Here is a 27,385-nt window from a genome sequence, read left to right as displayed (position 1 = left end):
GTCTAGAAAGAGTCTTGTAGTTCTTGGGAGTGCTTATTCGCCGCAGCAGGATCGTGACTGTGTCCATGACATGTTGCATCATGTTCATCAGATTAGTTGGATATATGTGTTGTGTATCTTCAGAGATGGTACTCAAGTAGAAGTAACGCCATAATTTGTACTTGTTTTGAGGTATTCTATGGTCATTTACACCAGGCCAATTTTCGTCATTTTTATTCCGTCGACTTGTAGCACGGCCCACTTCTAGGCTTTTATAAGACACCGCTTTCACGGAGGAGACGGCGAGTCAGGTGGGCATTCCGGAATCGACCTCTGCCGGACTCGAACGCACAACTCATTGGTGTTGCAGCTGTGGATTATACCACTACGCTATCTCGCCACGCTTGTCCTATCGTGTGCACATGCGGCAGTTAAACTGGTGAAGCATTATATACTGTTACGAAGATAACATGGACCGTTACGTTACTAAACAATCCATCAACGTTACTATTGCCCGCAGTCGGTACGCAGTGTCTAACGAAACGATATTAATCAGCTGACCGGACAGGTCATCCGGAAATATATGAACACGTATATCTGTGGCAGAAGCTAATAAAATCGATGCGGTAATCGCTACCAAGTCGATGAAAATATATGAATAGATTTGCTGATAAATAGCTACCGCACACAAACGATATAAATTGATTGAATGGAATGTGCGCCGAGTAGTTAGAAAGTCTGCTTAAGGGCTCTGTTAGCCGTGACCACACGAAGTCGATATATGCGATTGTGGTGATCAGTAATCCAGAAATAATTTTCCATTTGATTAGCTCTCCGTTCCTACAGCAAGTGCCAGAATGAGTCATATTAGTCTTCAATCACTTGCATAGCAACAGATTTATTATGGCAGTTCTGCAACGTTCCGACTTCATGCGCGCGGCTATTAACGAAGGAAGACGTGATGCGTACATGTTCCGGGAGCTTGCGAGAAATAGCGGTGAAAAAGTGAAGAAACTCATTGCAGAAGTCTACACCGAATGCGAACCCATAGCTTCGTGTCTTGAGTATACTTTCAACGATGTGAGAGCGGCTAAGTCGAGAAGCTTGGAGGTAATTCCGATGCATATTGCACATAGAATACACAATAAATCCCGTTGTTCATTACATAACACATCAACGCATGTATGCCCATACAGAAAACATCTCGATTGCAAGCCTTGTACGTTAAAAATCCACGTTATTACAGTACAAACGAAAATGATATACCGGAGTGTTGTGTTTAATATCTTGACGTATTCTGTTTTAGGAAGCTCTCCAAAACACGATCAGCGTAGGTGCTTATTCCCGCGATGGCAATCAACTAGTGGCAGCGCTGCTGGGTCATGTGAAAGTGAACGACCCCAGACAGCTCAACTATGCAGACAAAATTCTTCCCCTGAATGTGAAGCAGGTGAACAAGGTATATCGATTGCAAACGCATCTTATATGAATATACTCGGTTTTATGATAATTTAAAGGGGGAAATGCACATTTAACTTCATGTCTTTAGTTGGTGGACACCATATTGCCACCCGAACGCATCAGTGAATTCATCGATGAGAGAGGAGAATATGTTTTACTTGGGGGATTGTCCTGTCGAAGGGATCACAGGAATAACGGACTGGCGTCGCAGCTGTTGAACAGGTAGGCCCCAGTGTTGGGATGACTCGAGTCATGACTTGACTCGAGTCAGACTCGAGTCAACTTTTTCGTATGATTTGACTTGACTCGAGTCACTTTGGAAAAATGACTTGACTTGACTTGACTCGGAGCTTCAGAAATGTGCATTGACTCGTGACTCGGAGCAAATTTTACGAGTCAATTTCAAGTCATCAAGTAAACGGTGTCGATCTAATCACTGTATCTTGTATATGTTCGGATTGTTCGAGATGCGCCTGTGTCACTAGTGAGAGCAACCGATCTTTCACTGATTGTACGTTACACTGATACTACATTGTTACATCACATAGAAATTGACCGCAAACGAAACCATTACAGTTTACGTTGTCGCAGTAATAGTAGATTAATCTGATAGCAATGTGTCTCTGTTTCTTAGACGGCTCAATGCTTACATTGCGCAGGGCTCACCTTTACCAACAGTCTTGTTTGATTCAAATCGACCAAATATAGTTTGTGCGTTTATATTCTCACAGATGTGTAGATGGGTGGTGCAGACTGTAAACCAGACTGCGGCCCGCCAGAGCATATTGTGCGACCCGCGACGACATTTTAGATTTTTAATAATTTGACAATGTATAAGTGTCACATATATCATTTCAGGGGTACTTGTGAAATAAGTGCCCGGAGGTCTAGGCGGCAATAGTTGTTGCACCATAAAATGGGTGTGTAGTAGGATAGTAAGTGTTTTGCATGTACATTGAAATGAGGGTGAAAAAATCATTAGGTCTGGTAAGGAACAAGTGAAAAAAATAACCCTGTCATAGGAATAACACGGGATTAAAATAGGAGAGAGTCAGTACACATGAAACGCCAAGAAAAAGGGGGGTTTGATCCGCTAAAGACGATGGGGAGTTGATCGACGCCACATGTCGTATTATTTACTTGCGCAGATACGCGGAAAAGAACATACAATGTGTTGAGTTTGGTCGAATCGGGTGCATTGCTAAACACACGGGATTGTGTGATATTTCTGAGAAATCACGGGTTGTTGGTGCGAAGGATGAAATGCAAGCGATGTAAAAAAATAATCAAAGAGGAAATTACGTCAACAGGCGATGATGGATTTAGGTGGCGATGCAACCCCTGTGACACTACGGCGACTATACGGAAACACTCGATATTCGCGGGAAGCAAGGTAGAACTTCCCAAATTATTAATATTGTTCTACTTTTGGTCCCATGACGCGTTGCAAACCCAAATTTCGCATGAAGCCGAGATTAGCCAACGTTCAACGGTCACCTGGTGTGGCCGATTGCGAAAGCTTTGTACGGCCGAATTTCACAGGAATAAGCGACGTTTGGGAAATGAAGGCGGTTGTGTGGTTATTGATGAAACGCATCTGGCTAAGCGTCGGGTTACCTCAGATAAAGGACCAGCCGTTAAAGCCATTTGGGCGTTCGGGGGAATAGACAAAGCCACCGGAGAAATGTTCATCGAAATAACTTCTGACAGGACTGCTCAAGTATTTCGAAAGTTCATAGTAGAAAATGTGGCAGAGGGGTCCACAATTTTAACCGATGCCTACCCTTCCTACAGGGGCATAGAAAGCTGGGGGAAGGGTTATATACACGGTGTAGTGGACCACTCCCGGTGGTTTAAGGACCCTCGGACAGCTTTTTGTACTAATGAAATCGAGGGGGCCTGGGGACAGCTTAAATATCATTTATATAGGTCTCGTGGTTTAGCACGTCACCTTTTGGCCGATTACGTAGGGGAGTTTTTGTGGAAACGTCAACATCAAAAGACTGACCGATTCTTGGCACTCCTGCGCACCATACACAATGATCCACGGTATAATTTTGACAAATTTGATGGGTCTCCTGTATTACCACAATTGTGAACCCCGCTATAAGGTTCCAGGACGAAAATGACGACATCTGTTATTTTGTGTTTTTACAGACGGTAGTCTAGGTCTAGTGCGCGATTATATTTAGTTTATGACGTGGCGAGAACCACCACTAGATGTACCATGGACCTCCTTCCTTATTCTCTGTCTATCCTTGTTGGTATCATTTGTACGTCTGATTTGGTGCTGCATACGGCGGCGAAAAGCATGCACGGACTCGCAGATCCTGTAACAAGTAGGGCACGGTCCTTCACTCAGGGGACGCTAGGCGAACTACGGGGACCCCTGCCTGAAGAATGGATCACTTTAAATGATACGCAATGGGAGGAATATCACTTGATGAGCATCTTCAATAAAACGGCGGAGCAACATGTATATAGACGGCCAGAGTTGTTTTACAGTAAGTCATTTGGTTACGTAGTGGCTGAGCGATTGTCATTACAACAAATGGCGTTTCCACATGGAAGATATTGGACAAGCGTACAAGAATTTGAACGCACCTGTCTCTGTCAGCGGCGCCTGGGCCAAATCACGCCCAATATTTCCTATGATGTCCTTAAACAAACGAACATGTTCGTGCGTCCAATAGGGTATTATAGGATTCGTTGGTTCTGGAGTGGGGACCAATACATGTCGTTTCATGACCGTGGCAAGAATTACTCTATGTTTGCTCTGACCAAATTTAAATTAATTATGATGAGGCTATTCGAAAGTTATTCAGCTATTGAAGCATCATGCCGTCAAGAGCCTATGGGAGACCGGGACAGAGCCGAAATAAATGAATTGAATAAGTATAATGCCAGTAGCAATAGTTTTACACAATGCTGGCATCTAATACAAAAAAGAGCCTACCGGGGCGACTATTGGCAACAGTTGTACTCCTATAGGGAGAAAGGGGTCATATTGGGAATCTGTACAAGGTGTGATTTTAGAGGAGTTATCTCTGCCCTGGAACCAAATAAGGCAGATATAATCATCCAAGAAATAGTAATGACTAAAGTAAGTAACGTGCCGTATGTGCGCACTCCATTGATACCATGCCGGGCTCAGGGGGGATGGATTAATCAGGACTGGTTTGAGCACTTATGGCCAAGGGGTCGTGTAATAGCCCATTCGTGCAACTTCTGGCCAGGAATGAATACCACTCTATGGGGTGATCTACCAACGACAAATTTTCCTCCCAGAGTAAAATGGATACAACCGTCTTTTCCAAATCTGGATCACAGTGTGTATGCTAATCGTGGCAATCAGGGCATGAGGTGGAATAACCTTTTTGATGGTGTGCCGACTAGGTTTAAGGCATCTACATCAACATGGGTACCTTTTCCCAGGCCTATGTGGAAATTCTTCCCCTCTCTTACTGCATCGGATGAAGCATGTAAAAATAGAATATCACATAACCAGGATTTGTGCCGCGACCCTGTAGGAGGACCCATTTTGAAGGCAGCCTTTTGGGACCATGTTCATTTTGATCCGGAGCTAAACCGACCACGCTTTCCAGGGGGTCCAATAGAAATTAAAGGTGAATTGGCATCAAGTAATACCGCACATCGGGGTACGCGTAGAAGGCGTAAAAGGTTCCTGGCAGAACTGATATGTCTGGTATTCGCTATAATATCCACGATCGCCGTCGTTGCGACAGTTTCATCCCGGTTACACGAAGAGACGATGGATCTTAGCAGACAAATAAATAATAGAATGATACAGGCCACGCAGAGGTCCACTGCACTAGGAAGAAAGATTAACGAGCTCTCGCTACTACAAACAGCGCAACAACAAAAACTGGATCAAACGATTGCTGCCATGGAAGTAAGGACATCACTGACAAATAAACGACTTGTACTAATGGAAAAGTACATAGAAAGGAACCGACAAATGATAGTACGACAAGCCACAGCTTCTTTGACCTCTTTTCAAAACTATAAGGAAATGAGCGAAGCTGAACTGGCCCTTGATCGGTTGGTCTTGGATGAACTAGCAAACCTAACTGGTAAGCTGATATTTGATTCCAGCAAGATATATCTTACAAAAATCCGACAAGGAACGTTGCGGATAAAAGAACACGCTCAACAATTAACAGCCTATAGGGACGCTTACATCAATGAGACGAATGACATCGGAGTGGAACTACGTGCTAATCGTATCAGTCTAGATCAAGCCCAACAGAATGTGGAGTTGGGTTTCCAAGTTTGGAGAGAAGATCTGAATAAGAGTGTGTACATGAACATTTCTGATTGGCGATATGAGAATATTACAATTAAGCCTTTCGAATTTGTTGGAGGAGAAGAATTTATGAATAACTTGGACCAAACGATAGAAGACATGGCACACGGTGCAGGAAGCTTGATAAAATCAGTAGGAGATAGCACAGGAGATCTACTACAAGATGGATTAGGTGCGGTCGGAGGAATATTCAGTAAGGGAGTGAACGGAATTTTTTCTGGCCTGGGGTCCGTTCTAATTCCAGTAATTTTGATATTGGGGGCCGGGATCATCTTGTTTTGTTTCTGTCGTTATAGCAGTCTTTGCTGTCCTAAGTTAAAACCTAAGGTACAACGGCGGAACACGAATACTCAGTTGACAATGTACATATCATCGGTATCGACCCCCGTTAAAACAGCCAAATCGACAAGAATGTAGTGCACGCATATGTACTCAAAGGATTTTACTTTTATTAATTTAAATTTTTTCATAAGTCCACAGATATACAAACTAATTTATAATAATATGAATCGTTACCTTAAATTATGGATTGTGCTGGCAGTAGCCTTAACACTACACCGAGGATATCTTCAAACTCATGGCCAATTATTGCCCCTATCTGCTATGAGTGTGAGGTTAGCATTTAATCTTACAGGATGGACAACGTTCCGGTATCAAGGTCTCAGATACATCCGCCTTAATCGTCTATTCAAATTAAACGAGAGTTGGCCAATAGGTGAAACGGAAAATAATTTTCCAATATACGAAGAGACGTCCAAATTTGATCCAACACGAGCTAGCCAAGATCAATTGTACAAGTTATTTGCACCCTCGGGGTCGGACAAGAGGTATTGGAACAATGTTAGACAATACGAAAGAGAATGCGGGTGCAATCGGAAACTATCAAGAATATCTCCCGATATCACGTTGGCAGCCTTCACCAGAACCACAACATATCGTCGAAAGAATAACTTTGGTTCAGTACATACATGGAAGTATGTGGTAGGAAGGGAAGCACACGGCACTATGGCTATGCCTAGGACGATTCTTCGGATGATCTCTCCTAATGCTACTCCACAAGTTACTATACACCAGCTGTTGACGGTGTACAAGTTATCAGTGATGAATATCTTGGCACAATATGCAACAGTGACAGCAAGGTGTCAGCAGCGTTTAGAAGGAATCGCGGGATGGAGAGTCAATAAAGGCGGATTTAACGTATGTGTGCACGGAGAAGCCAACCAGATGCAATGCCTAGGATGCTCATTTTTCACAGATGATCTGGCAGTAAATATACTGTCCAGAGACTTTGTGGTAATGGAAATAGATAATAGCATCAGAGCATCAGGGACGGGAATGCAAGAAACTTATTCCTACAGTCAATGGCCAGCGGGAGTCAAATTACCCAAATTACATCACGACATCGTGTGGTTGAAGGCTCGAAATGAGACAGGCCCCAGGGAGAGGCCAGCAAACTTTGATGGTCATACTTGGTTTAGATTGAGGATTTACGCCCTTCGAGAACATCTAAATAATGATACTCAACGGATAATGGGGAAGAGAAATTTTCCGACTATGTTGCAAGGCAGCATAGAATGTGAACGCAAGAAAAATAAGAAAGTTTGTCGTAATTCAATAGGAAGTTTGAAGACGGCCTTGGCCTTTAAGGAAGTGTTATATGATCCATATACAAATCAACCCGTGTATGCAGATCATAGCAATGGTCGTTTACAAATTGCATCTCCAAGACCTACAGGTCAGGAATCTCCACTCAAAGCATGGCCTAAGAGTCTACCCAATTGTAAACAACCCGGTAGGTTAGGCGACTTTATCCTGACTGCATCATTTAAAAACAATGGGCAAAATACAAGGAATATGGACTATTATCTAGCTCGCCTAGGAATGTATTATGTAGAGGCAACAAAACGGCGGTTACGCCAGTTATCCCTGCCCATATATAAAATGCGAAGAAAACTGGGGAGATTGGACAGGTCCATAACTGGTAAAGAGATGGAGTCTCTAAGTCAGGCGCTACGGTCAGCCTTGACACCTCAGAAACTGATTAGGATAAATGAACAGTTAATGAACTATATGTCAACACGCAAGCTCATAGAGGCGCAATTTCATGATATCCGGATATTCCGACCAAGTGTGGCCTACACAGCCACAATATGCGCTGGAATATTGGTGTATACGCCTTATGCCTATAAGGACAATAACAAAATCAGAACTAACTCTGAAATGCCATTAAGTACCGCGGAATTAATAACGACAAAGGCTGTAAGTTACGAAAGAACCACTCGGGAAGTGTCTCCTAGCTCCGTAATGCCACGAAGTAACGCGGAAGCAATAACGACAAGGACTGAAAATTACGAAGGAACCACTCGAGGAGTGTCTCCTAGTAGCGAGACTGATATATGGTTTAATTTCACTCCTGTTGTAACGACTCCAGAAACCACTATGACAGGGGTGAAAACCATAACAATTGCAGAGGGAAATGTAAGAATGACGAATCAATACGATATTAACCACTATAACTACGATTATATAGAAGGCTATGACGAAGGATTTAGCTATGCCGGTTATGACGATAATACTAGTTTTCAAGACGCTGGAAATTACTACTACGATTATTATGACAAAGACGGAGAATATGATGTTTTATTAAAACATAGGCCCATACCGGTAGATTATACTACGGATTCTACAAATGTTATTGAAACTACAATGGCGTTACCAATGATTGAAACTCCAACATCAATTAAAAATACTCAATATACGACTGAGTTAACAACAGATACGACAATTTCCACGCCAAAAACGTCTGCACATACGTCAGATAGTATTACGACCACATTATCCACTGCTGCAATCACACCATATACTGGAGGGTTGACATCGGCCATTGTTATTTCCGGAACGACTTCATCGACACCACTCCCAGCCATATTGACTACTGTACATTCCTCACGCGAAGATAACACCGGCCCAAGACCAACTGCATCTATTACTACATTCCTAACTACAGTGAAAACTGTTAGTGAGCAAGAAAGACACAGGACGAGTCCCACAAATATTTTCACAACTGTGGAACCGTCTACGGCTATATCAACACAGATGGACGCTCAGAAAAGCATTGGTATTGCTACGACAGGAGTCACCTTTTCCGAAAGCGAGTTAATAACGCGTGTACCAATGGAGAGAGGTGTAAATGCAAGGTTACAATGGAATACCATGACCTATCAAATATCCACAAAAAATGGTGAAATGTTAGGCTCTTTATCCGTGCCAATAAAGAAAACACCTCAGATTACTCAGATACCTGAGTCTTATATTCAATTAAGTCATCACACAAATCAACTCAAGGACACGACACCGCCAAGAGCGCATTTCAATATGTTGTTTGATACAACACACGTAGCAACGACAGTTGAAACGCACCAATACTTCGTCACCAGCAAGTCCCGCTCTAATACAGAACCAGATAATTTAAACAAAGAGCAAGACCTACAGGTAAGAACTAAATCAACGTCAATGCTTTCATCAGGGGACTATCAGAGCGATCCCACATCAGTAAGTAAAAATGATGTGATCAGAAGTTGGAAGAGTACTTCCAATAGTGCACTTTCTTCAATTACACCCTCTATCGAAGAAGAAGGAAAAACTACACTCAGTATACCGCATACCTTACCTACGGCCAGATATGACAGATTGGACCGAATTACATTTGACTTCTATGGACGACTGCACAAACTACACGAAATAGAACAAGGATATGCATCAGGTAAAATTAATGTTGATATTAACAATAGAAAGGATTTAGAAGAATCACTTAACAATCATGCCTTGATTTTTGCGGTTTGCGTAACAGTAATGGTAGGAGGTATGTATTTATGTTATGCGAAATGCAGGAGAGTCGCAGCAAAAACCTATCTTAGGGAGGTTATTCGGCGGAATAATCGAAAGACGTATATTACAGCAGTATCATTGCACGAAAAACTGAGATAGGTATTGTGGAATAATCACTGAATTTTTGTAAAGATATAAGTGAGTGTTGTTGTGTGGTGTGTTCGGTCCATTTGCGCGGTTTAGAGTTCATGTGAAATTATCCGAAAACCTAAATTTAATTTCGTTGAAATAACATAGTTTAAAAAATCATGCTGTATTTGCTTATGGAAGCCTAAAATTGTACGGGATTTAAGAATGTACGAGGCAAATTCGCGGTGTTAACGATGCTTATGCAACGACTATTATTGCGAAATACATAATTGCGAAATTTTCGGATGGTATTGCTAAGCCAAATCAGGATTAAGTAATGCAATAGTAAGTAAATATGGAAGCATTAAAAATGAAAGGATTAAGTAATGCAATAGTAAGTAAATATGGAAGCAGGATGGCGTAATTTTGGTACATGTTGCAATGGCATATTGACGAACAGGAAAATTTAATTTAGCAGAAACGGCAAAATACGACCCCAATTGAGGGGTTGATCACGCCATTGCAAAACTCTTGCACAATAAGGCCACAACTAATGGTGGGAAAGGAAGCGCTACAGTGGGTAATTGACGAACAGGAAATATTTAACTGCAGCAAAATGGTGAAATTTGTCTGTAATGGGGGGCTTAATCATGCCGGAGTACAAAGGATAGCGACAAAAATTTGCTTGATGAATGTTCGGAAGGACGCCAACCCCTACTTTACGAAAATAGCAAATTGCTCGTGGTGATGGGGGGGTGCATGCGCGTTAACGATCTTCCGCTCAAAACTGGATAAAACGCGGAGCGCAGGAATGGAAAAGTCAGTTGACTCCACACCAAATTGTAAGGTGTTAAGGGAGTTGAGTGCTGGTAGCAGTTGGAAAGAAAAATTTTTTTCGAATTAACAGCAATAGGACATGCCATAATGATTGAAATATGGGTAAATATAATACGCAATGACAGAGACTTAGACTGTCCAGTTACGGACATCTAATCTCCGTGTGATAGTTAGCTTATCCATATATAGGTTGACACCAGTATTGAGGTGACTCGGGTCGACTTCTTCGAGTGGTTTGACCTGGAGCGGTTCGCTTACAGGGAACGAGTGACTTGGCTTGACTCGGGTCGCATTGAGAGTCGATTGACTTGGACTTGACTCGAGTCAGAATGTGCGTTAACTGGAAGTGACTGGTGTATCGAAGGTCGTGTTTTTATCCCAGCTTTGGTTGCCACTCCACAAGTTTTGGTATGTCAAGATAACAGACCTGAATAATACTTGGGTCATCACGGTACAGACTGCCAATCTAATATTGTCGCGTGGAAACTGTATCAGTTATACCAAATGTTACTAAAAGTGGAAAGCTATTATTACAATGTGGGGACTATTACTTTTCATGGCACCTAGGAAAATTTCGATAATATAAAATGAAACTAATGCTCACCTTTCTATAAAGGGGAGAGAGAAAATCAACGTGGTACTTATAGCTATGATATGAGACTTATATTATAACCACTCGCTACACTGATATCCTAATTATACAAAATAAATTCTAAACACTCGGTACTAATTCAGTATAAACGCTTGTGTTTCACGGTTAAGATGATTAGGATTGCATTGGATAGCATGACATACGGATATAAGCGTAAAATATACCACGAAATAGAATCACTACACGCCAAACACTCGCTCACTCATAATGTTGCCTGTGTCTAAAAAAAGTATGGATAATCCCTGCTAAAGACGTTTGCAAATACAATCATTGGAGGCAAATAATGATAGTGGATCTGGAATTTTAAGGTTTATAGTATCAGCCTGCTGTCGACGCATTTTGCTACTGGAGCTGTTCTTTACATAACTTAAATATAACAGTATTGGGTAGCATAGGCGCCAACTTACGAGATTACAAGGTGGCTGCCACCCCGTACAAAATGCTCAAACGCTGAAGTGATTTGTAATTAGTAATTAGTAATCAGGCGAATCGATGCAACCTCGTTAGAGACGTCTTCGATTTCGATACGCGCGTGTGCCAGGCGCGTAACCACGCGCGTAACCACGGGGATTTCGGGGGTCGAACTTGCCTATTTTGAAACGCGAAACCCCGTCATTTTGAAATGATCATTGGAAATCCAATATTCAGCTGCAATTCAATAATTATGTAATCAGTGTTCCGCGCGGCGGGTTTGCGAGAATCGTGTTGCCAATTAGCTATAGGAATCTGTGATTATCTCCCGCTGAGATGGTCGCGAAATTAGGTCATTCATTCCTGTGCGCGTCGCGTCTAGATAAAGCCTGGTTTCGCAGGCCTAACAATCACATCTGCAATAGGCCCAGTTCACACTATATCATCGTTTGACTGCGCAATCACATATGCATTGGCGGCTTCGGCCTGGTGTGCACGATTTCATCGCTGACTCACACAATAACATCTGCAATAGGACTGGAGTGAAAGAGATCATTGCCGGCCTATGGCCTGACTGTAGCGTCTCGAGCCTAGCATGCTTCGGCTCCTATCTCTCGCGGGTCTGACGACAATGCGGTCGGGTGTACGCTAATTGGTGATGGTCTTATCTCATATTGCTTAAAAGGCGACATCGCGAAACTGAATAACATCGAATGATTCGAATGGAAGCAAACATTAAAGTGAGAAATTGATTCCCGCTAAAACTTGAACGTAATGATCAAAAGATGTGTGTCAATACCATGTCTCGAGTTCTGGAATACGGCAAAGGTTTGAAACCGGTGCCATCAAGTTAGGACATTCCCCGAATTTTTCTACTGACTACGCACCAAGCGTGTGCTGAGAAGCACCATCCTAGATCTCCTCTCCCGACCAGGAGCACTAATATACGTTCTGCTATTCTGAAATCTAAATTATGTGCTCCCATATTCGTTTACAAAACTATTCATGAGGTAGCTAGCTTCGTGATAGGTAATCGGAGCGCGAAATTGGAAGCTGTGTTGGTGTTTGCCTGCAAATTGGAATTCATTTCTGCGCAGATTCGTTTCTATAACAAGGCTTTGCCTGTTATGTGGCAATAATCGGGAGATGCAGCAATACAGCTTAAACACCGATGTAATGAGAAAACAATTATCGCCACGAAAGCTACTCAAGACGGTGTAACACTCAAACCGATTCGTGGCGATACTGATTAGAATACACACTTTCTCACTTGCTGTCATCCTTATTCCTTGTTATCTACTAGATACATTCGTGCTCCGAAATTGTCGCACAAAGTCATTTTTGAGTGTTCCTTTCATTATTAACGTGATGCAGCACAAGATTATTGGTTACAGTAGCACAAATTCTGATATTATTCGATTCGTTCGAACAGGGAACCTTCTACATTTCGATAAACTTGATTGCTGGATGTACTCGTTTCCAGAAAACATTATCGAATATTTACCCATTAGAAATTAAATAGACAGTGGATTTCTATTGGTAAGATCGCGACATGCGGCTGGAAGTGGAATCAATCCTAGCCCAGGGGTGGCCAACCCGCGACCGTAGAAGGAGATTTGTGCGGCCGTCAACACGTAGTTCAATTAGTATGCGTTGGCGGCCAACCCGGCCATCGACACGCAGATTGAATTTGCGAATTGACCGATGTACTCCCGAAATGCTTCGTGAACCTAAATTGGGAAATGCACCAATGTGTTAATCATCAAACAATTGCCGCGATGCGAGTTGGTCAAAACGATGCAGAGACAATGACTGATTGCATGGCTGCGCGATTTCGCGTTTGTAATCATCATTATTGTCAGCTGGAAGTATGATAGCGTTGTCGTGTGTTACCTGCAAAGCCCGTGCGTAGTGTATTTCGTTACTCACACGGGGCATTGTGCGTGAACAACGTTGATGTAACTGGAGATTCGTTGGACGGACTGGTAGCGCAGGCCGCAGTTACACTTCAAATGATCGTACCGTTTTAAGATTCCATTTAATAACTCGACTGCATGGTTTGATATTAATGAGTGCAGAGCCGATATTAAAACGTCACGCGAATGGTTCAACTCTGCACGTACACCAGCGGTATGCAGTAAATTGCGATTTCATGCGACGATTACAGCAATTATGACGTCACAAGAATTCGTTGCCTCGTAAAAAAATAAAAGTCGGAGCCTATGTTGGGTAGTATGAGTAACTGCTGTAAAAAGTGGTAATTTCAATCAACAATAGCACAATCACCAACCTATTAAGTATCAGAGCTGCCTCACATTGTGTACTGTGCACTGCACAGGGTTGACAGTAGCATTTAGACTACAAGAAATGCCGATTATCTTTGTATTGGGTGCTGCTGTCCATGGTCTCTCGAGTCATTGGCCTCGAGCAACTGGGTAATATCTGAATTGATTCGGTATACCTGTTTATGAATTGAATTTAATTCGGAGTAAAATTAGTGAGCCAATTTCAAGTCATCAAATAATTAAATGCAGACAAAGATTGTGGTATATAGCATATGTTTGGATTTTTCACGCAAAGTTTATGGGATCCATAAAAAGCGACCAATTCTTCAATGATAGTGCATTTTATTGGGCATCCATCCGACATGTCACAAACATACTGATCGCGGGTTAAGAAGTCGAAGTTTGCAGCCAACGCCATCATAAGCTATAAGTGTTTTATTCAATTCCCTATTTTTGGCGGATATGATAAACTAAGAACGGTGCGTTTGCTTAAATGAATTTATTAAGTTACTTGTATGCAAGCAATACAGTGCATTATTTGTGGACTTATTTAACTCAATATATCTTCGTCGGTTAGATACCGATGACCGCCCGATATGTATTGCAGAAAGCTAGTAAAGTACAATGATATAATCACATCTTGTGACTGATAAAATCAATTCAATTCTAACCTTAGCTTGATTTGAGTCACTTTCACTAATCAGTTGACTTGACTTGGCTCGATCGAAGGATGCGGTGACTCGAAGTGACTCATGACTCGAATGTTGCAGTTTTGGGATCGAGACGCGACCGATCGGTATTTTGAATCAAAAAGTTTTTTTTGATTTCAAATATGGAAAGTGTCTCGACCCTGGCCGGCTGCGTCGCTCCAATTGTTGCATTCACTACATTATGGCATTTATTTACGTCAAGCAGGGAATACCGCTTCAGGAAATCTGATCTATCGCATAAATGGCTAACTTAAAACATGTCTTCCAACTGTAGATACTTTATAACAACTAACTAGACCAGTAAGTTGAGTTTACGACGAAAATAAATAACTCGTGATATTGTGACTAGGCGGAGTACAGTATTATATATGAGACAACATTATACATATACCTACCTCGGTGATAGCGGATTGTAAGCTTAGGGTAATCCCATTCTGGTACATCCATATGTATATTCCATGGGAAAGGTACGCGCTTTGCAACCTCTGGTATATCCCAAGAATTACATATATCCCGGTTGAGAAACACTAACCTACAAGTTCCAGAAATTAACTGTACCTATACACACAACTGGCCTCGCCGATCCAAACTTAAACCATGTGGCAAAGTAATCCAACAAGCGTTTGCCGCAACGAAGACGAGTAGCATAGACAGCTTCCTGTACAGAACCGTTTTCGAAGCTTTCTTAGGAAAAACATTACTAATATGGACGTGGTATCTAAATTTGTGTGGCGGGAACCACCCCAACTAATGGGTCCTTCTAGAATGCCTGACAAGATGGAACGCTATTTGGGGTAATTCTAGTCATGCGCATTCGTATATATGAATAATAAAGGAATATAATAAAATCAAGGGTAGCTCAAGTCATAGTATATTCTAAATTGACACAATGATGACCTATATACTGAACATTACCTGATGTTTTTTGTAACTGGGGCTAGCACAAAAGCTGATGATAAGAGAGGCGACTGGATATGGAATTTTAAAAGACCAATATTATTGTTGCTATTTACAAAATAACCCATCCGCACATGCTCGTCAACACTATTCGTACTTAACAATTCTGACAATCAGATTTACATTGCAAAGCGAGCAAGTTCATCTTGGTGTATAAGCTTCAAGAATGATCAAGAACCTTAAATCGTAGGTCGCCGTGCACATTCTATTGTCATCTCAAATGCATAGTTGAGACTGGATTAAGAAATAGCTAGTCTGAATAAAACCGATCAATTTCGATATGAAAGCTAGTTTAATCTTCCGCGCACCCCTTTTTGTACTGCGGTTCTAATTTACTATGACTGATACATTGCGTATTACTAATGTAGGGAAAGAAACAGTGTCGGGAGGACTCGAGTCGATTGGGAAATATGTATTGACTCGTGTCTCGAAGAGGAATTTATAAGTCAATATCAAGTCACAAAATAAACGGTGTCAAATAAATCACTGTAGCTTGCGTATACTCGAATTGTTGTGTTAAGTCATAAATAAATTAACCGCAAATGAAACGATCATGGCTGACGCTGCCGTGGTAATTATAGAGGACTATTGTGAATAACAACATTTTTCTGTCTCATTAGACGACTCAATATTTACGTTGTGCAGTGCGTATCTTTCTATATTTTGGTCGACAAGGCCTGACGGTAGTATTTAGCTTTACAATTGCTCACGTATTTTACTTGCGTGTGATTGATACAGCATCTGGGTGCATGTATAGCTATCTGCATATTTGTCAGCTAATTCAATATAGATGCTGAAATCCGGTTTGACTCAAAATTGTGATTTTTCTCGTAACTTGACTTGGCCTTGGTCTGCCAGGACTCGGAATGACTCGTGACTCGAAGGGAATTGAACCCAACACGGGTGCAAGGTATGGTCTCAAAAGGCCTGTGCTGAAACGGTATGCCCCTCAAAAATTAATTATATTTTTGAAAACCAAACAAAACTGTTGGTTTATCGCCGACGAGTAAATAAGCAGGTGAAATATCTCTTTCGATCAAAGGGTATAAAGTATCACACTAAAATAACATAATACCACATTGCTCGCTCGCCTATGTTCTAGCTCAGGTTGAACCATAAACCTACATTTGCGAAAGCTGGTCTTCAGTTCATTGTATTACGGATTTGGTATATCCCTGTAAATACCGTTCGAAGGTTACACTATATTGTAAGTTTTGATATATCTCATATTAAGCAGTAACTCCGTTTGAAGAACTCTGATCTATAATTTCAAAACTAAATTGTGCTTTTGCGGACAACTCAGGTCGTCTTAGCAAAAACCTGATGTAACAATACGACGCCAAGCATGCAGTGGAGCAATGCCTAGCCGCATAGAATGATTTCCTGAAATGGACTAACTCCCATTGCAGTGCGAGGCGAATATTATTGATTACTAACAATTGTGTACGTCATAACACATAAGGGCTATAAAATTGTAAATCTACTGTGAGCCATGACAAACCTCGGCTTTGATAGATCGCACTGTTTTCAAAACCTTCTTGCGTACTGGATTACTAAACAGGAAAAAATGTGCTTGCTCGTGCCCTATTGGGGACGTCCATTTCAAAACTAGTGCGTTGGAGATCTCTACAATATCTCTTCTACTACAAGTGTGTTCTAATTGTCTGGACATGATTAAAATTCACTAGACATCGTCGTGCGGGTATGGTAATTTGTGTAATGATAGCTGCCTCCGTCAGCCGGTCTCTCCAAAATATTTGAAACGATGGAACAATCGCTTGAGGCAGTTATAGGATTTTTTGCGCTATTCACCTTGTGATTAAATTAATCTGGGAGCACTAAGCTGAAATAGATGAGAATGTTATTTTCTCATATCACGCCTCAAATGTCAGGTAGTTACAAGTAAGTGAAATTAAGAGCAAGGTATCGGGTTTGTGCCAGTAATAGTGGTGGTCAAACTAATCAGGTAGTCTTAAAAATAAATGTAAATTTGGCCAGATTTAAAAATACCCAAGTGAGTAGGTAGATTACAAAACATTACTAAGTGAAACTTGGGTAGTGATAGATGTTTGTTTTCGATAATAGCCATTAGCATGTATGCAGCACAGGTATTTTATTTAAAAGTAACTATTGTTGCAAGTCTGCATTTACAAAAGTAAGTTTTGCGTATTGGAGACGGCGCATGAATTGTAGATAATTCAGCAGCTTAAACGCTGGTTTATTAGTGTTGAGCAATAGTGCGAAGTTTGTAGTATCAAAGAACAAACAAAAGATATGATAATTAAGGAAAGTCATTGATTTCTGAGGGTAGCAAGATTTGCATTTTGGGATTATAGTGTGCAGAAGTAATTATTTGGGACAGATTGGGTGCGAAAAGATAGTTTATTGATAATGTATCAACAATAGTGACCTAGTAATCTAGAGTACAATTACATAACAATGCACAGTGGTGTAGTATGAAGCAGCGCGTGTTGGTTTTTGCATTTTCTGAAAAGGGCCAGTATGAATAAGACAGAATGGTCGGCGGGACCTTGCTAATTTGAGTGACTACAGGATAATTTGAATTGTTGCATTTGGTAGCAAAGCTATGCGAATTGGGAAATAAGTTTACAAATTAAAATAAGTAAAGGCGTGATATTGAATCAGTGGGTTGTAGGCGCCACCACGCGGCTGGTTTGAGCCAAGCAAGAATGTATGTAATCAAAATGGCGTAAAATCGTGCTTGGAAAATGGCGCATGACCTGCTACCACTTAATTTATGTCGCTTTTAGCCTCGATATCAAGGTTGGTAAATGAATGAGCACTTAAGGTAATATCCAAGTTAGATTGAATCAGTAAGCGTGGGAGAAATTGTAGTACAGCCCGCAGCTTTTTACGCAGTGCTCATGTTGGCAATGGACCAAGAACAAGAATTATTGATGTATGAATGACGTAGCTTATTAATTAAAAGATTCAGACAGCTAAATATCTAGAATTATACAGTAACTAATTAGCTAAGTAGTAAGCGCATATCTAGTCAGTACTTTCTTAATTTGCGTGCCACACAGAGGGTCACGAACCAAAAATTAGGCCTGATTTTTAGAATTTTTCGCGTTAACAATGATCAAACATGTCCATCCGAATCTGATTGTGATTTATTACGCAAATTCGGAATTGATAACAAAAAAAGAATGGCATGCGCCATGCACTGAGGCTATATCTCATATACCGGCGGTTCATGATCATAAGGAAGTAAACCGAGTTTAGAATGTAGGTTGGTGACTTGGTATCTGAAGGAGGCATGAGTAATAGTTTCATTAAGGGTGTATTAGAGATGGAATACAGGCCATACGACAGTTAAAATAACATAGCCATACTTCATGTATGTATTTAAAAAAAAAAAAATTAGAGTTGGGGTAAGATAGCACGAACTTGGTGATGAAGTGTTGGACATAGTAATAACGGTACTGAATGGGGGCTATGAATTGATCAATAAAGGCATAGATCCCTATAATTTGATATTAAACCCGAAAGATAGGTGCGTTAGGTAAGCGATGACCCGTCACAAAGATCTGGTATTTAATGGCCAATTGGTACAATTGTTTGACAATAAAAGAACTTGTAATAGATCAGAAGGTCGCAGCTTGGTATTTCGCTAACCAAGCAAGTATGGTTATGGAAACCATTGGCATTCTGTTAGTTACATCTTTGGTCGCTAAATCATGTTATTAGGGCCACTTAAAGGTACCGAGTACCGTAGTGATACGCTCCAACGATGTAACAGAAATAGGACGTTCGGCGTTCCGACATTTCAATCACTAGGACACATTCATTAATATATTTATATTATATTTATATTTTTTTCTGCTCCTATATTTGAAGATATTTGGCCATGAGATTGATAGTCTACTTCTCAGGAGTATACCCGAATCGTGATTGGAATTACAATGATCAGATCAGACTCTATTATCGGTCTGTTGGATTCAAAATATTCATAGTAGCTGAAAATTATAATGTGATAGCTTTTATGATGGCATCATACATTTGTCCATCCATATGGTGTCTATATCTTATAGTTAATTTATATCAAGTACAACAACAATTCTATTCAAATAGTTATAAATATGATGATTCTTTTCGTGCCAGGCCTAAATTTATACAAACCTAAATCATATTTTGGCGATGTGTGGTTACTGTCAGTCTGCTGGATCGACTCACTCTCAATAGAAAAATTCATTCCCGCCAAATAAGGCCTACTTGGAAAGACATGGAATACCCCTATAAATGCTGCGGCCCGCGGCGTCGTCCCAACTAGAAAAATGGCCCGCAAGCACGTTTGAGTTTGAGACCTCTGTACTAGATGAAGAAACAGGACACAAAATTAGTACGATCACCTACAATTTTAAGTCACCTAATTATAATTAATAGAAAGTCTTCGCTTTGAGCGTGGTCTCATGGCGCAAATACGGATAATGTAGCAATAAAGATGAACATCGAGATTGAGTTTAGGATGATGGGTATCATGGTTATATCCTAGTGAAACATATGTAAAAAAGAGTGATGAATCAAAATAAGACGAGTATCATGATCACTGCGTACTGTGGTGCTAACTCACGAAGAAAAATAAAAACTTCCTGTGGTATACTTGGAAAATTTATGACATATAGACCTATTACATTTCCACAGACTTGGTATATATAGGGTCAAGAAACAGCAATACATCTCTTTGCTGGTATAACTGTAGCCATGACAAGTGCTGATGCCATGGGGGCCTCTGTTCTGGATGAACAAATCTGGACCGGAAGGTGGATTGTGGTATTAAAAAATATAGATGAAATTCTCAAATCATGCCAAACATCGCCTGAAGCAGATGAAAATGAGGAAAATGAACAAGAAATTGACGAGGCCACTTTGGAAAGCTATTTTGAAAGAAACCCTTCGATTTGGGGAGATAGCACCGATTCGGAATTAGATCTAACCGACTCGGATGAAATTTTGAGTATCTCGTCGTATGCTGATTCTGGACATGATGATATAGAATCCTATTTTTACTCAGATCAAGAGTTGGGACTTTATTCGAATTCTGAGTCTAGTGATTTGACAGACTCGAATGAGAGTCTGAATACTCTACCCGATACTGACTCTGGGGTTAGTAGTAGCGATTCCGATCTATCCTCAGATCATGAACAGTTACGACCTCTTGACGAGGCAACTCTCAGGCGCCTTGATAGAATGTTTTGGCGCCCCTGGAATAACGAGTAAAATTGGAAAACTATGTGATCAAAAAGTAAAAATTGATGTGATTAGCAAAATCGTAAATGTACATTAATTACGTTGCGACTGTTACAAGATATGTTATGTTTTCTGTGTCTCATAGTGAAACAATTAAATACTGTGGACGACTGTGTTGTCGTTTGAAAAAAGGGAATTCTTGTGTAACCATGGAATAATGACAGGTTATTTAGCAGATTTTAAGAGAGAGAGAACAATTAGGATGGTATGTGATACAAAATAAAAGTTTGAATTAGTCAAGGCTGGCCAATCTTTTCCAGCCCGAAGGTCACATTCGATTGACGAAATACTGTGCATACTACTACCGCGCGAAGCGCGAAAAGCTTTTGAAGTTCATAGACCAATGATATTATAACTTGGCATTGTTGCGAGCTTACCGTATATCGCTAGGCTGAGTTTACGCGGATCAGGCTATGTGGCGCATGGTCATATTAATAACAAAAGCCAACATGCGTCAATCTTTCCGTACCAAGGTTTCATAGTCAGCGATATTACCGCAAACGCAAACGCAAGGTCACACATGTTCAACGACACCTTGTTCCGAAATCGCCAGTATAGTTAGGCTCAGTCTGAATAAATTGGCCGTTTTTCCATGGTCATAAAATGGGCAGCAGTATTAAAAACAAGGAATCGTATGGCAAAATATTGTGTTTAGCTTGTGAAAATTTTGTTTGTGATGAATCTGGTGCAAAGTATTCTGCTCTATGGTAGTGTATACAAATATACCATTATGTGACTGGCTGATGGATCTGCCAATACGTCGGAATAGATATTTTAGTCATCACATCCAGACAAATATAATTTTTGCTTGACCTTGCAAGTTCACAATCAGTGAAATCCATTCTTGATATTGGCAATTTCGGACTGGCCCTGAGTTAAGAAAATCAAGAATTGTTAGGCTGACAAGTGGCCAAAGATAACACTTTTCTTCACCCGGTAAAGGAATAATTAACCCCAAACAAGATTAATAAAGAGTTAGCACGATTCAGTGTTTTGAATATCATTAACGATATCTTACAATAATCTCGGCTTAAAGAAACATTATTATTTTTAAGGTGTAAAAATAACACGGTGTCGTAAATTAAAGAATGTCTGCCTCAATAACTAAAGAACAATTATGGGAGCTATCTATTGAAAATATCGAACTATGGTATGAGGAACTTCGAGGGGTGAAAAAGACAGAGAGATTACAAAGATGGAATGATTTTTTCGAGGACATTAAGAATCAAACTAGACATTATGCGGAGTCCTTCTTCGAAGGGATGGGAGCAAGTAATGAAAAAGTTAAAGAGTGGCCATGGCGAAATGACTATCGTAGAAAACACGTAAAAAATCGAGAGGTAGCAAAAGTAAAACCATATTCACAAAGAAAATCTGCCTCAAACAAACAGAATAGAAGGGAAGAAATAGAGACCAGCTCCTCAACATCAACAAGTAGTCCTTTCTTGACGTCATTACTGACGCCACCTTCAACGAGCCACGACTTGCCGCATAATAGCAATGTTATGTCAGATGGGACGTATACATCTTTTGGCAGTATCATGTTTCGGCAACAGCCACCTATCGCTCAAATTCAACCTACAACATCATATCATGATGATGGTTAGATAAATTCTAGCATATTGTTTGACTCACATGATTGGTAAGGTTGCATGATTAAAAATTTAACCAATGTATTTTCTCGGTTTCACATTGATTTACAATATGAACCAATTTACTGAGAGTTGTATGAATAAAAGAAGAAACATTCTGTATTCTAGAGTTATAAATAGTGAACTAATTGAAGAAAGAAATGTGCTACGGGCTATTGTGCGACCCTAATACGGATCACAAGGTTGTCTACGAGTGGGCAATGCAGTTCGATCTTACGCAAAGGCAGCAGATAGTAATGGAAACCATAAAAACTGCGCCGGTTCGGGATCGTTTGATGAGCCTCTTGTTCGGCACTTGTGAGCGGGACAATCCAAGGGTACAATATTGCCAACAATGTATGTACACCAAGGAGGACTGGACAAAAATAGGAAAGCCTTTTCACCCGGTAGGGGTCGGTGAATGTAAACAATGTTACCTTATGAGGCACGTAAAACCGTATTTCAAGAATACTGGGCAGATTTTGGAACTTATGACATTATGCCATGACTATTTAAAAGAAGCTTGTAGTATGCACAAAGGACTAGATCAAAACACTGAAAGAGATAAAGGACATATAGTGCTTTATGTGTTATATCCAGAAGCGATAATAACCGCCATAGCTCTCCTGTTACAACAATATCGGGGGGCAAAAAACATGCGAACATTTTGTTTTACGAGATGTCGGATGGACGCAGAATTTGAGTTCCTATTTGGGGGGAATCTAGAACAATGGAGATTTACATATGGGTCCACGAGCACGTTTGGTTATTTGGGAGGCGTTTTTATTCTACCGATTGACCAAGTGTCGGAATCAACCTTTAAAAGCTCGTTAAAAAAAGAGGGAGACAAACAATTAGTTAAAGACACCAATTCGGAAACTACATTGATGTTTGATATTGAATCTTCAACCAGTAGAGACAGTAGGTTTCCAAACAGACCAGAGGCTCCGACCCGAATGGTAGCTTTACGGAGACCCAGTGTAGATGGATCACATGCTGCCTCTAGTGGTAATATGGGCTGATTTTAAAATAAGCTACTATTAGTTTGATCTAGAAATTGTCTTGATTGATCTGGACTTTTAGGGCTAGCCTATTAGATAAGCCATGATAACTGAATTATTTAGGGCTGACCGGTGGTGGTTTAGGACAACTTATCAATTCGGCACCACTACCAAAGGTCAAACTTAACGGAAAAAGTATAGAAGCCGGGTATAGTGAAACTTGAGATTAGCAAAAGTGGAAACTATATACCTGTATTTTACGATATATATTTACTCAGAGTTATTAATACAGTTTCCCTTTTTATTAAAAGATTCCGATACATTGATCAATCGCTGGGATTGTTCCCGCTATCACCTCCCCTAGAATGACATCCCGGGGACTATGAGAACTTGAGTACTTGAATGCAAGATCGACCTATCTTTATTGCAAAAACTTTTTTAAATTCGAGAGGAACTTGTTATTGTAAATTATGAAGAACTGTACGGTGTTTGTTTCCCATAATATTGAATGTTATGTATGTATTTTCGGCTGCAATTTTCGTGTTGAAATTTAGTCTGTAACGGCCCCAGACCACCTATACTATAACAAATCACCTCGTGCTCATACTTAAATGTTATGCTAATCGAATTATATTTTATAAAGACTGACGTGAGCGTAATTTTTTCCGTTTTACCCAAAATTGTCGCTCTGCCAAATCTTCTTGTATGAGCCTCATACCAATTTGCTGCTATTTAAGTTATTGCTGATTATTATAATATTTTTCAGATTATGAAAATTCTTTATTGCACTGTACATAACATGCGTAATAATGGACTCAACCTCTAGTATTTTATCCAAGACTTGATTATGTAATAGTTTTGTAAAATAACATTTTGAAAATTACTCACATCCCTGTCTCATGGCACCCTTCCTCTGATGGTCTCTATGAGACGTAGTTGTGTAATAACTTGTTATCAACAACTCTGTATAAATGACCCTTGAATTGAGTAGTTTGTCATTCAGAGATACTTGTGTCTAAATATTTTTCATGGAAGGGAAGGCAGGGATGATGAGTAATATTACTTTTTAATAATGTTTCAATTGACATGTTGTGTAACTTTCCCCACTAAAAAAATCTTCAAAAAAAATAAAATGTCGGATTATGTTTATAGATCATAAAAATTGATAAAATTATTGCCAATACCGAATGATAAAAGCTATATACGAGATAAAATCTTAATGAGAAAAAAAATTATATAAATAAAAACCAGAAAATAGAAAATTACAAAATAATTAAATCCCTTGTGGGGGGGAGAGATTTATTGCCTAATAAGTATTGGGTGATTAATGAATTGATAAATGGAGTATACTTAATAAGTTATGAGTGAAAAGTAAAAGTAATTATATGAGTCTTGAGAATTGTCATATCCTGAAAATGGTAAATTGTGCGAAATTGCTATTTTGTTTGAAAAAAGAATGCTAGATTTTGATTATATTGAAGGTTACGATCCAACAAATTGGTGTCATTTGTACGATGTATATGACGAGTTGGATCTATTGAATCTTAAAGAATATAACAGCGAGTATGAGAGATACCAGTTTAAAGAAAGAGTATGGGAATTGCTTACGGACCGAGCCGATTGGGTTAAACAAACAGACAATGGCCTGGAAGAGGCAGCCCTAGATGAGGAATTAACCGAAGAAATTCTTGATAAATTCAATCATGTGGTAGACGAGATATTTGAAATAAGAGCAAAAGAATACACCTCTTTGGGAAGGAGAGTCATGTTGTATGAATTGATTAGAGGGCTTGTGATGAAACTTACAAACACTAATATAACAAAGGACGTGTACCAGGAGAGAGAAATTTGTAAAGATCCGCCACATATGGAACAATGGAGCTGTCAGAATAATTTGGGCATAAAAGGCTATTCAAGTTCAATACATTGGCGAACAAAAAGGATAAGACGTATAGAAATACATCCGTACCCCTACGGAGGGGAAAGTGTGAACATGGACTCTATACTACCAGAACAATTATGAGTAATGACAACGAATGTAAATAAGATTTTGATTTATAAAAGACCTTTTTCAAAGGAGTAAAATAATAAAGTGGATTATTTAATTCATAAGTAAAATGAACCGAGTGGAACTACTAGTATTATGGCTGGGCATGTGTTATGCTATTTACCCGGAAACAATAGAACAAAAGAAATGTACAATGAATGAAAGACGAACCATGTTATACCCGGAATGCATGCAAGGAAGCAATTTAGTACTTTGGTGTGACCATTCGAGTTATACAAGGATTCCGGATCCTGACAAGATATACCTGGCAAAATCTTGTCGGAACACAGTAAAGATATTCATCAACGACAGCTGTCTACGGGAAATAACCAAAGAACAATTGGAAAAATATAAAGACGTAGAGGTGTTGCATTGTGGTTGGAATAAAATCCAAACAATATCAAGAGGAGCCTTCTGCAAAAATGAAAAACTCAGGGAGATAAACTTGATGCGAAACTACATCACACGAATTGAAAAGGAAAGCTTTTTAGGATTACATCAACTAGAAAGTTTGTACTTAAGCAGTAATTTGCTGGCAGAGATAGAAGAATCGATATTTGCCAGTCTGGAGAACCTGCAAAAGCTATATCTGGACAATATTGAGATAAAAAGATTGAAGAATGGAACATTTGTTCACTTGCGCCGTCTCAGGATACTGGATTTATCAAGGAACGCTATAAAAGTTATAGAAGATGGGGCCTTCAGAGGATTGAGAAAATTAGAAACATTACACATGGACGAAAATAGACTAATTGCATTTGAAATGACAGTGCTTAAATCACTATGTAATTTAGAGAGATTAACATTGTATAGTAACAACTTGAAGTTTTTCTCTCTTTCTTCCAATATATCGTTCAAACATCTGCATACTATTGATCTTAGTTATAATCACGTCCAATTTCTTAGTGATGATCTACTAAAAAAATTACCGAGGCTGGAAGTTTTGAAATTGAAAAGAAATAATAATGGAACGTTTACCAAAAAAACCCATGTGCGCAAACAATCGAGATTATATTATGATGAGATGAAAAGTTTATCCCATTATGTAACTATACATTCAAAAGGTACATTTGCCGTTATTGTGTGGCTAGTCACTATTGAACTAATGTAAATTTAAAGAAAATGTGGAATCTTGAGGTATTGATTCAGTATTTTCCTGTTCAATTAATAATAAGATGTTTAATATATTAGAATACGGTAAAAATATTACTAAAAGTATCAAAATGTGTTTGGGATTGCGTTGTGAGGATCCGGAGATACAACATTTGATATGGATACCCCAAAAAGAAACACTAATAGATAAAGGATTAAAGTCGCTGAAGTTTCTGTTGACAACATATACATTAACGGATCACTTATGTGACATAATGTACGACGAATTAAATCCACGGCTGCAATATTGGAAGCAAAAGTATGGTTTTACTACGGGTAATAATCATTGGCCTGGGAAACATCTGGTTGAAAATGAGTGGGAAGAAACTTATACAGGAAGCATTCACCCTGAAAAACCTATACAGATGGCTTTTGCAGAAATCTGCATAAATTGGGTAACAATTTTAAAAAGAGTAAATCCGGAAATGAGGGAATTTCTAAAAAAGGGAGATTCTGAAAGAGATTTCATAATGTGGATAATCTTTCCGGAAGTTCAGATCTACGCATGGGCAAAGACGCAGGGAATATCATTAAAAGAAGCCGATTGTCAATTTATGACTTTGAAAGTGCCTGCATGAAATTTAACTTTCCAATGTTTGTATATACAGAAACTACTTTTTAAAAGACAATAAAGTTTTAAATAAATATGAAGACTAAAGAACCCAGAAAAAGAAAAAATCTATTCAATCTTGCTCGATGTGGTATAA

At 39.7% G+C, this 27,385-nt stretch overlaps 2 protein-coding genes across 2 annotated transcripts; both read left to right on the top strand.

Annotated features, from left to right (window-relative positions):
* Positions 1 to 1,289: 1,289 nt before the first annotated feature.
* On the top strand, positions 1,290 to 20,169 carry LOC145448689 (uncharacterized). Its single transcript, XM_080327158.1, has 2 exons — positions 1,290 to 1,438; positions 1,529 to 20,169. Exon 2 carries the CDS (start codon positions 3,668 to 3,670, stop codon positions 6,182 to 6,184), a length of 2,517 nt encoding a protein of 838 aa, XP_080183284.1. The 5' UTR covers positions 1,290 to 1,438; positions 1,529 to 3,667; the 3' UTR covers positions 6,185 to 20,169.
* LOC145448700 (uncharacterized) lies at positions 15,267 to 27,371 on the top strand. The gene has a single exon (XM_080327169.1). The coding sequence runs from the start codon at positions 25,597 to 25,599 to the stop codon at positions 26,635 to 26,637; it is 1,041 nt and encodes a 346-aa protein (XP_080183295.1). The 5' UTR covers positions 15,267 to 25,596; the 3' UTR covers positions 26,638 to 27,371.
* The last annotated feature ends 14 nt before the right edge of the window (positions 27,372 to 27,385 follow it).

This window comes from Botryllus schlosseri, chromosome 1, assembly GCF_051294905.1.
Source record: "Botryllus schlosseri isolate E-star chromosome 1, Bs_hap1, whole genome shotgun sequence".
NCBI classification, from domain to species: Eukaryota; Metazoa; Chordata; class Ascidiacea; order Stolidobranchia; family Styelidae; genus Botryllus; species Botryllus schlosseri.
This window is presented reverse-complemented; position numbering and strand designations above follow the sequence as displayed.

Bases quoted from the DNA above. Each gene is read 5' to 3' on its own strand.
- LOC145448700 (XM_080327169.1), top strand. From the start codon at position 25,597: ATGAACCGAGTGGAACTACTAGTATTATGGCTGGGCATGTGTTATGCT.
- LOC145448689 (XM_080327158.1), top strand. From the start codon at position 3,668: ATGGACCTCCTTCCTTATTCTCTGTCTATCCTTGTTGGTATCATTTGT.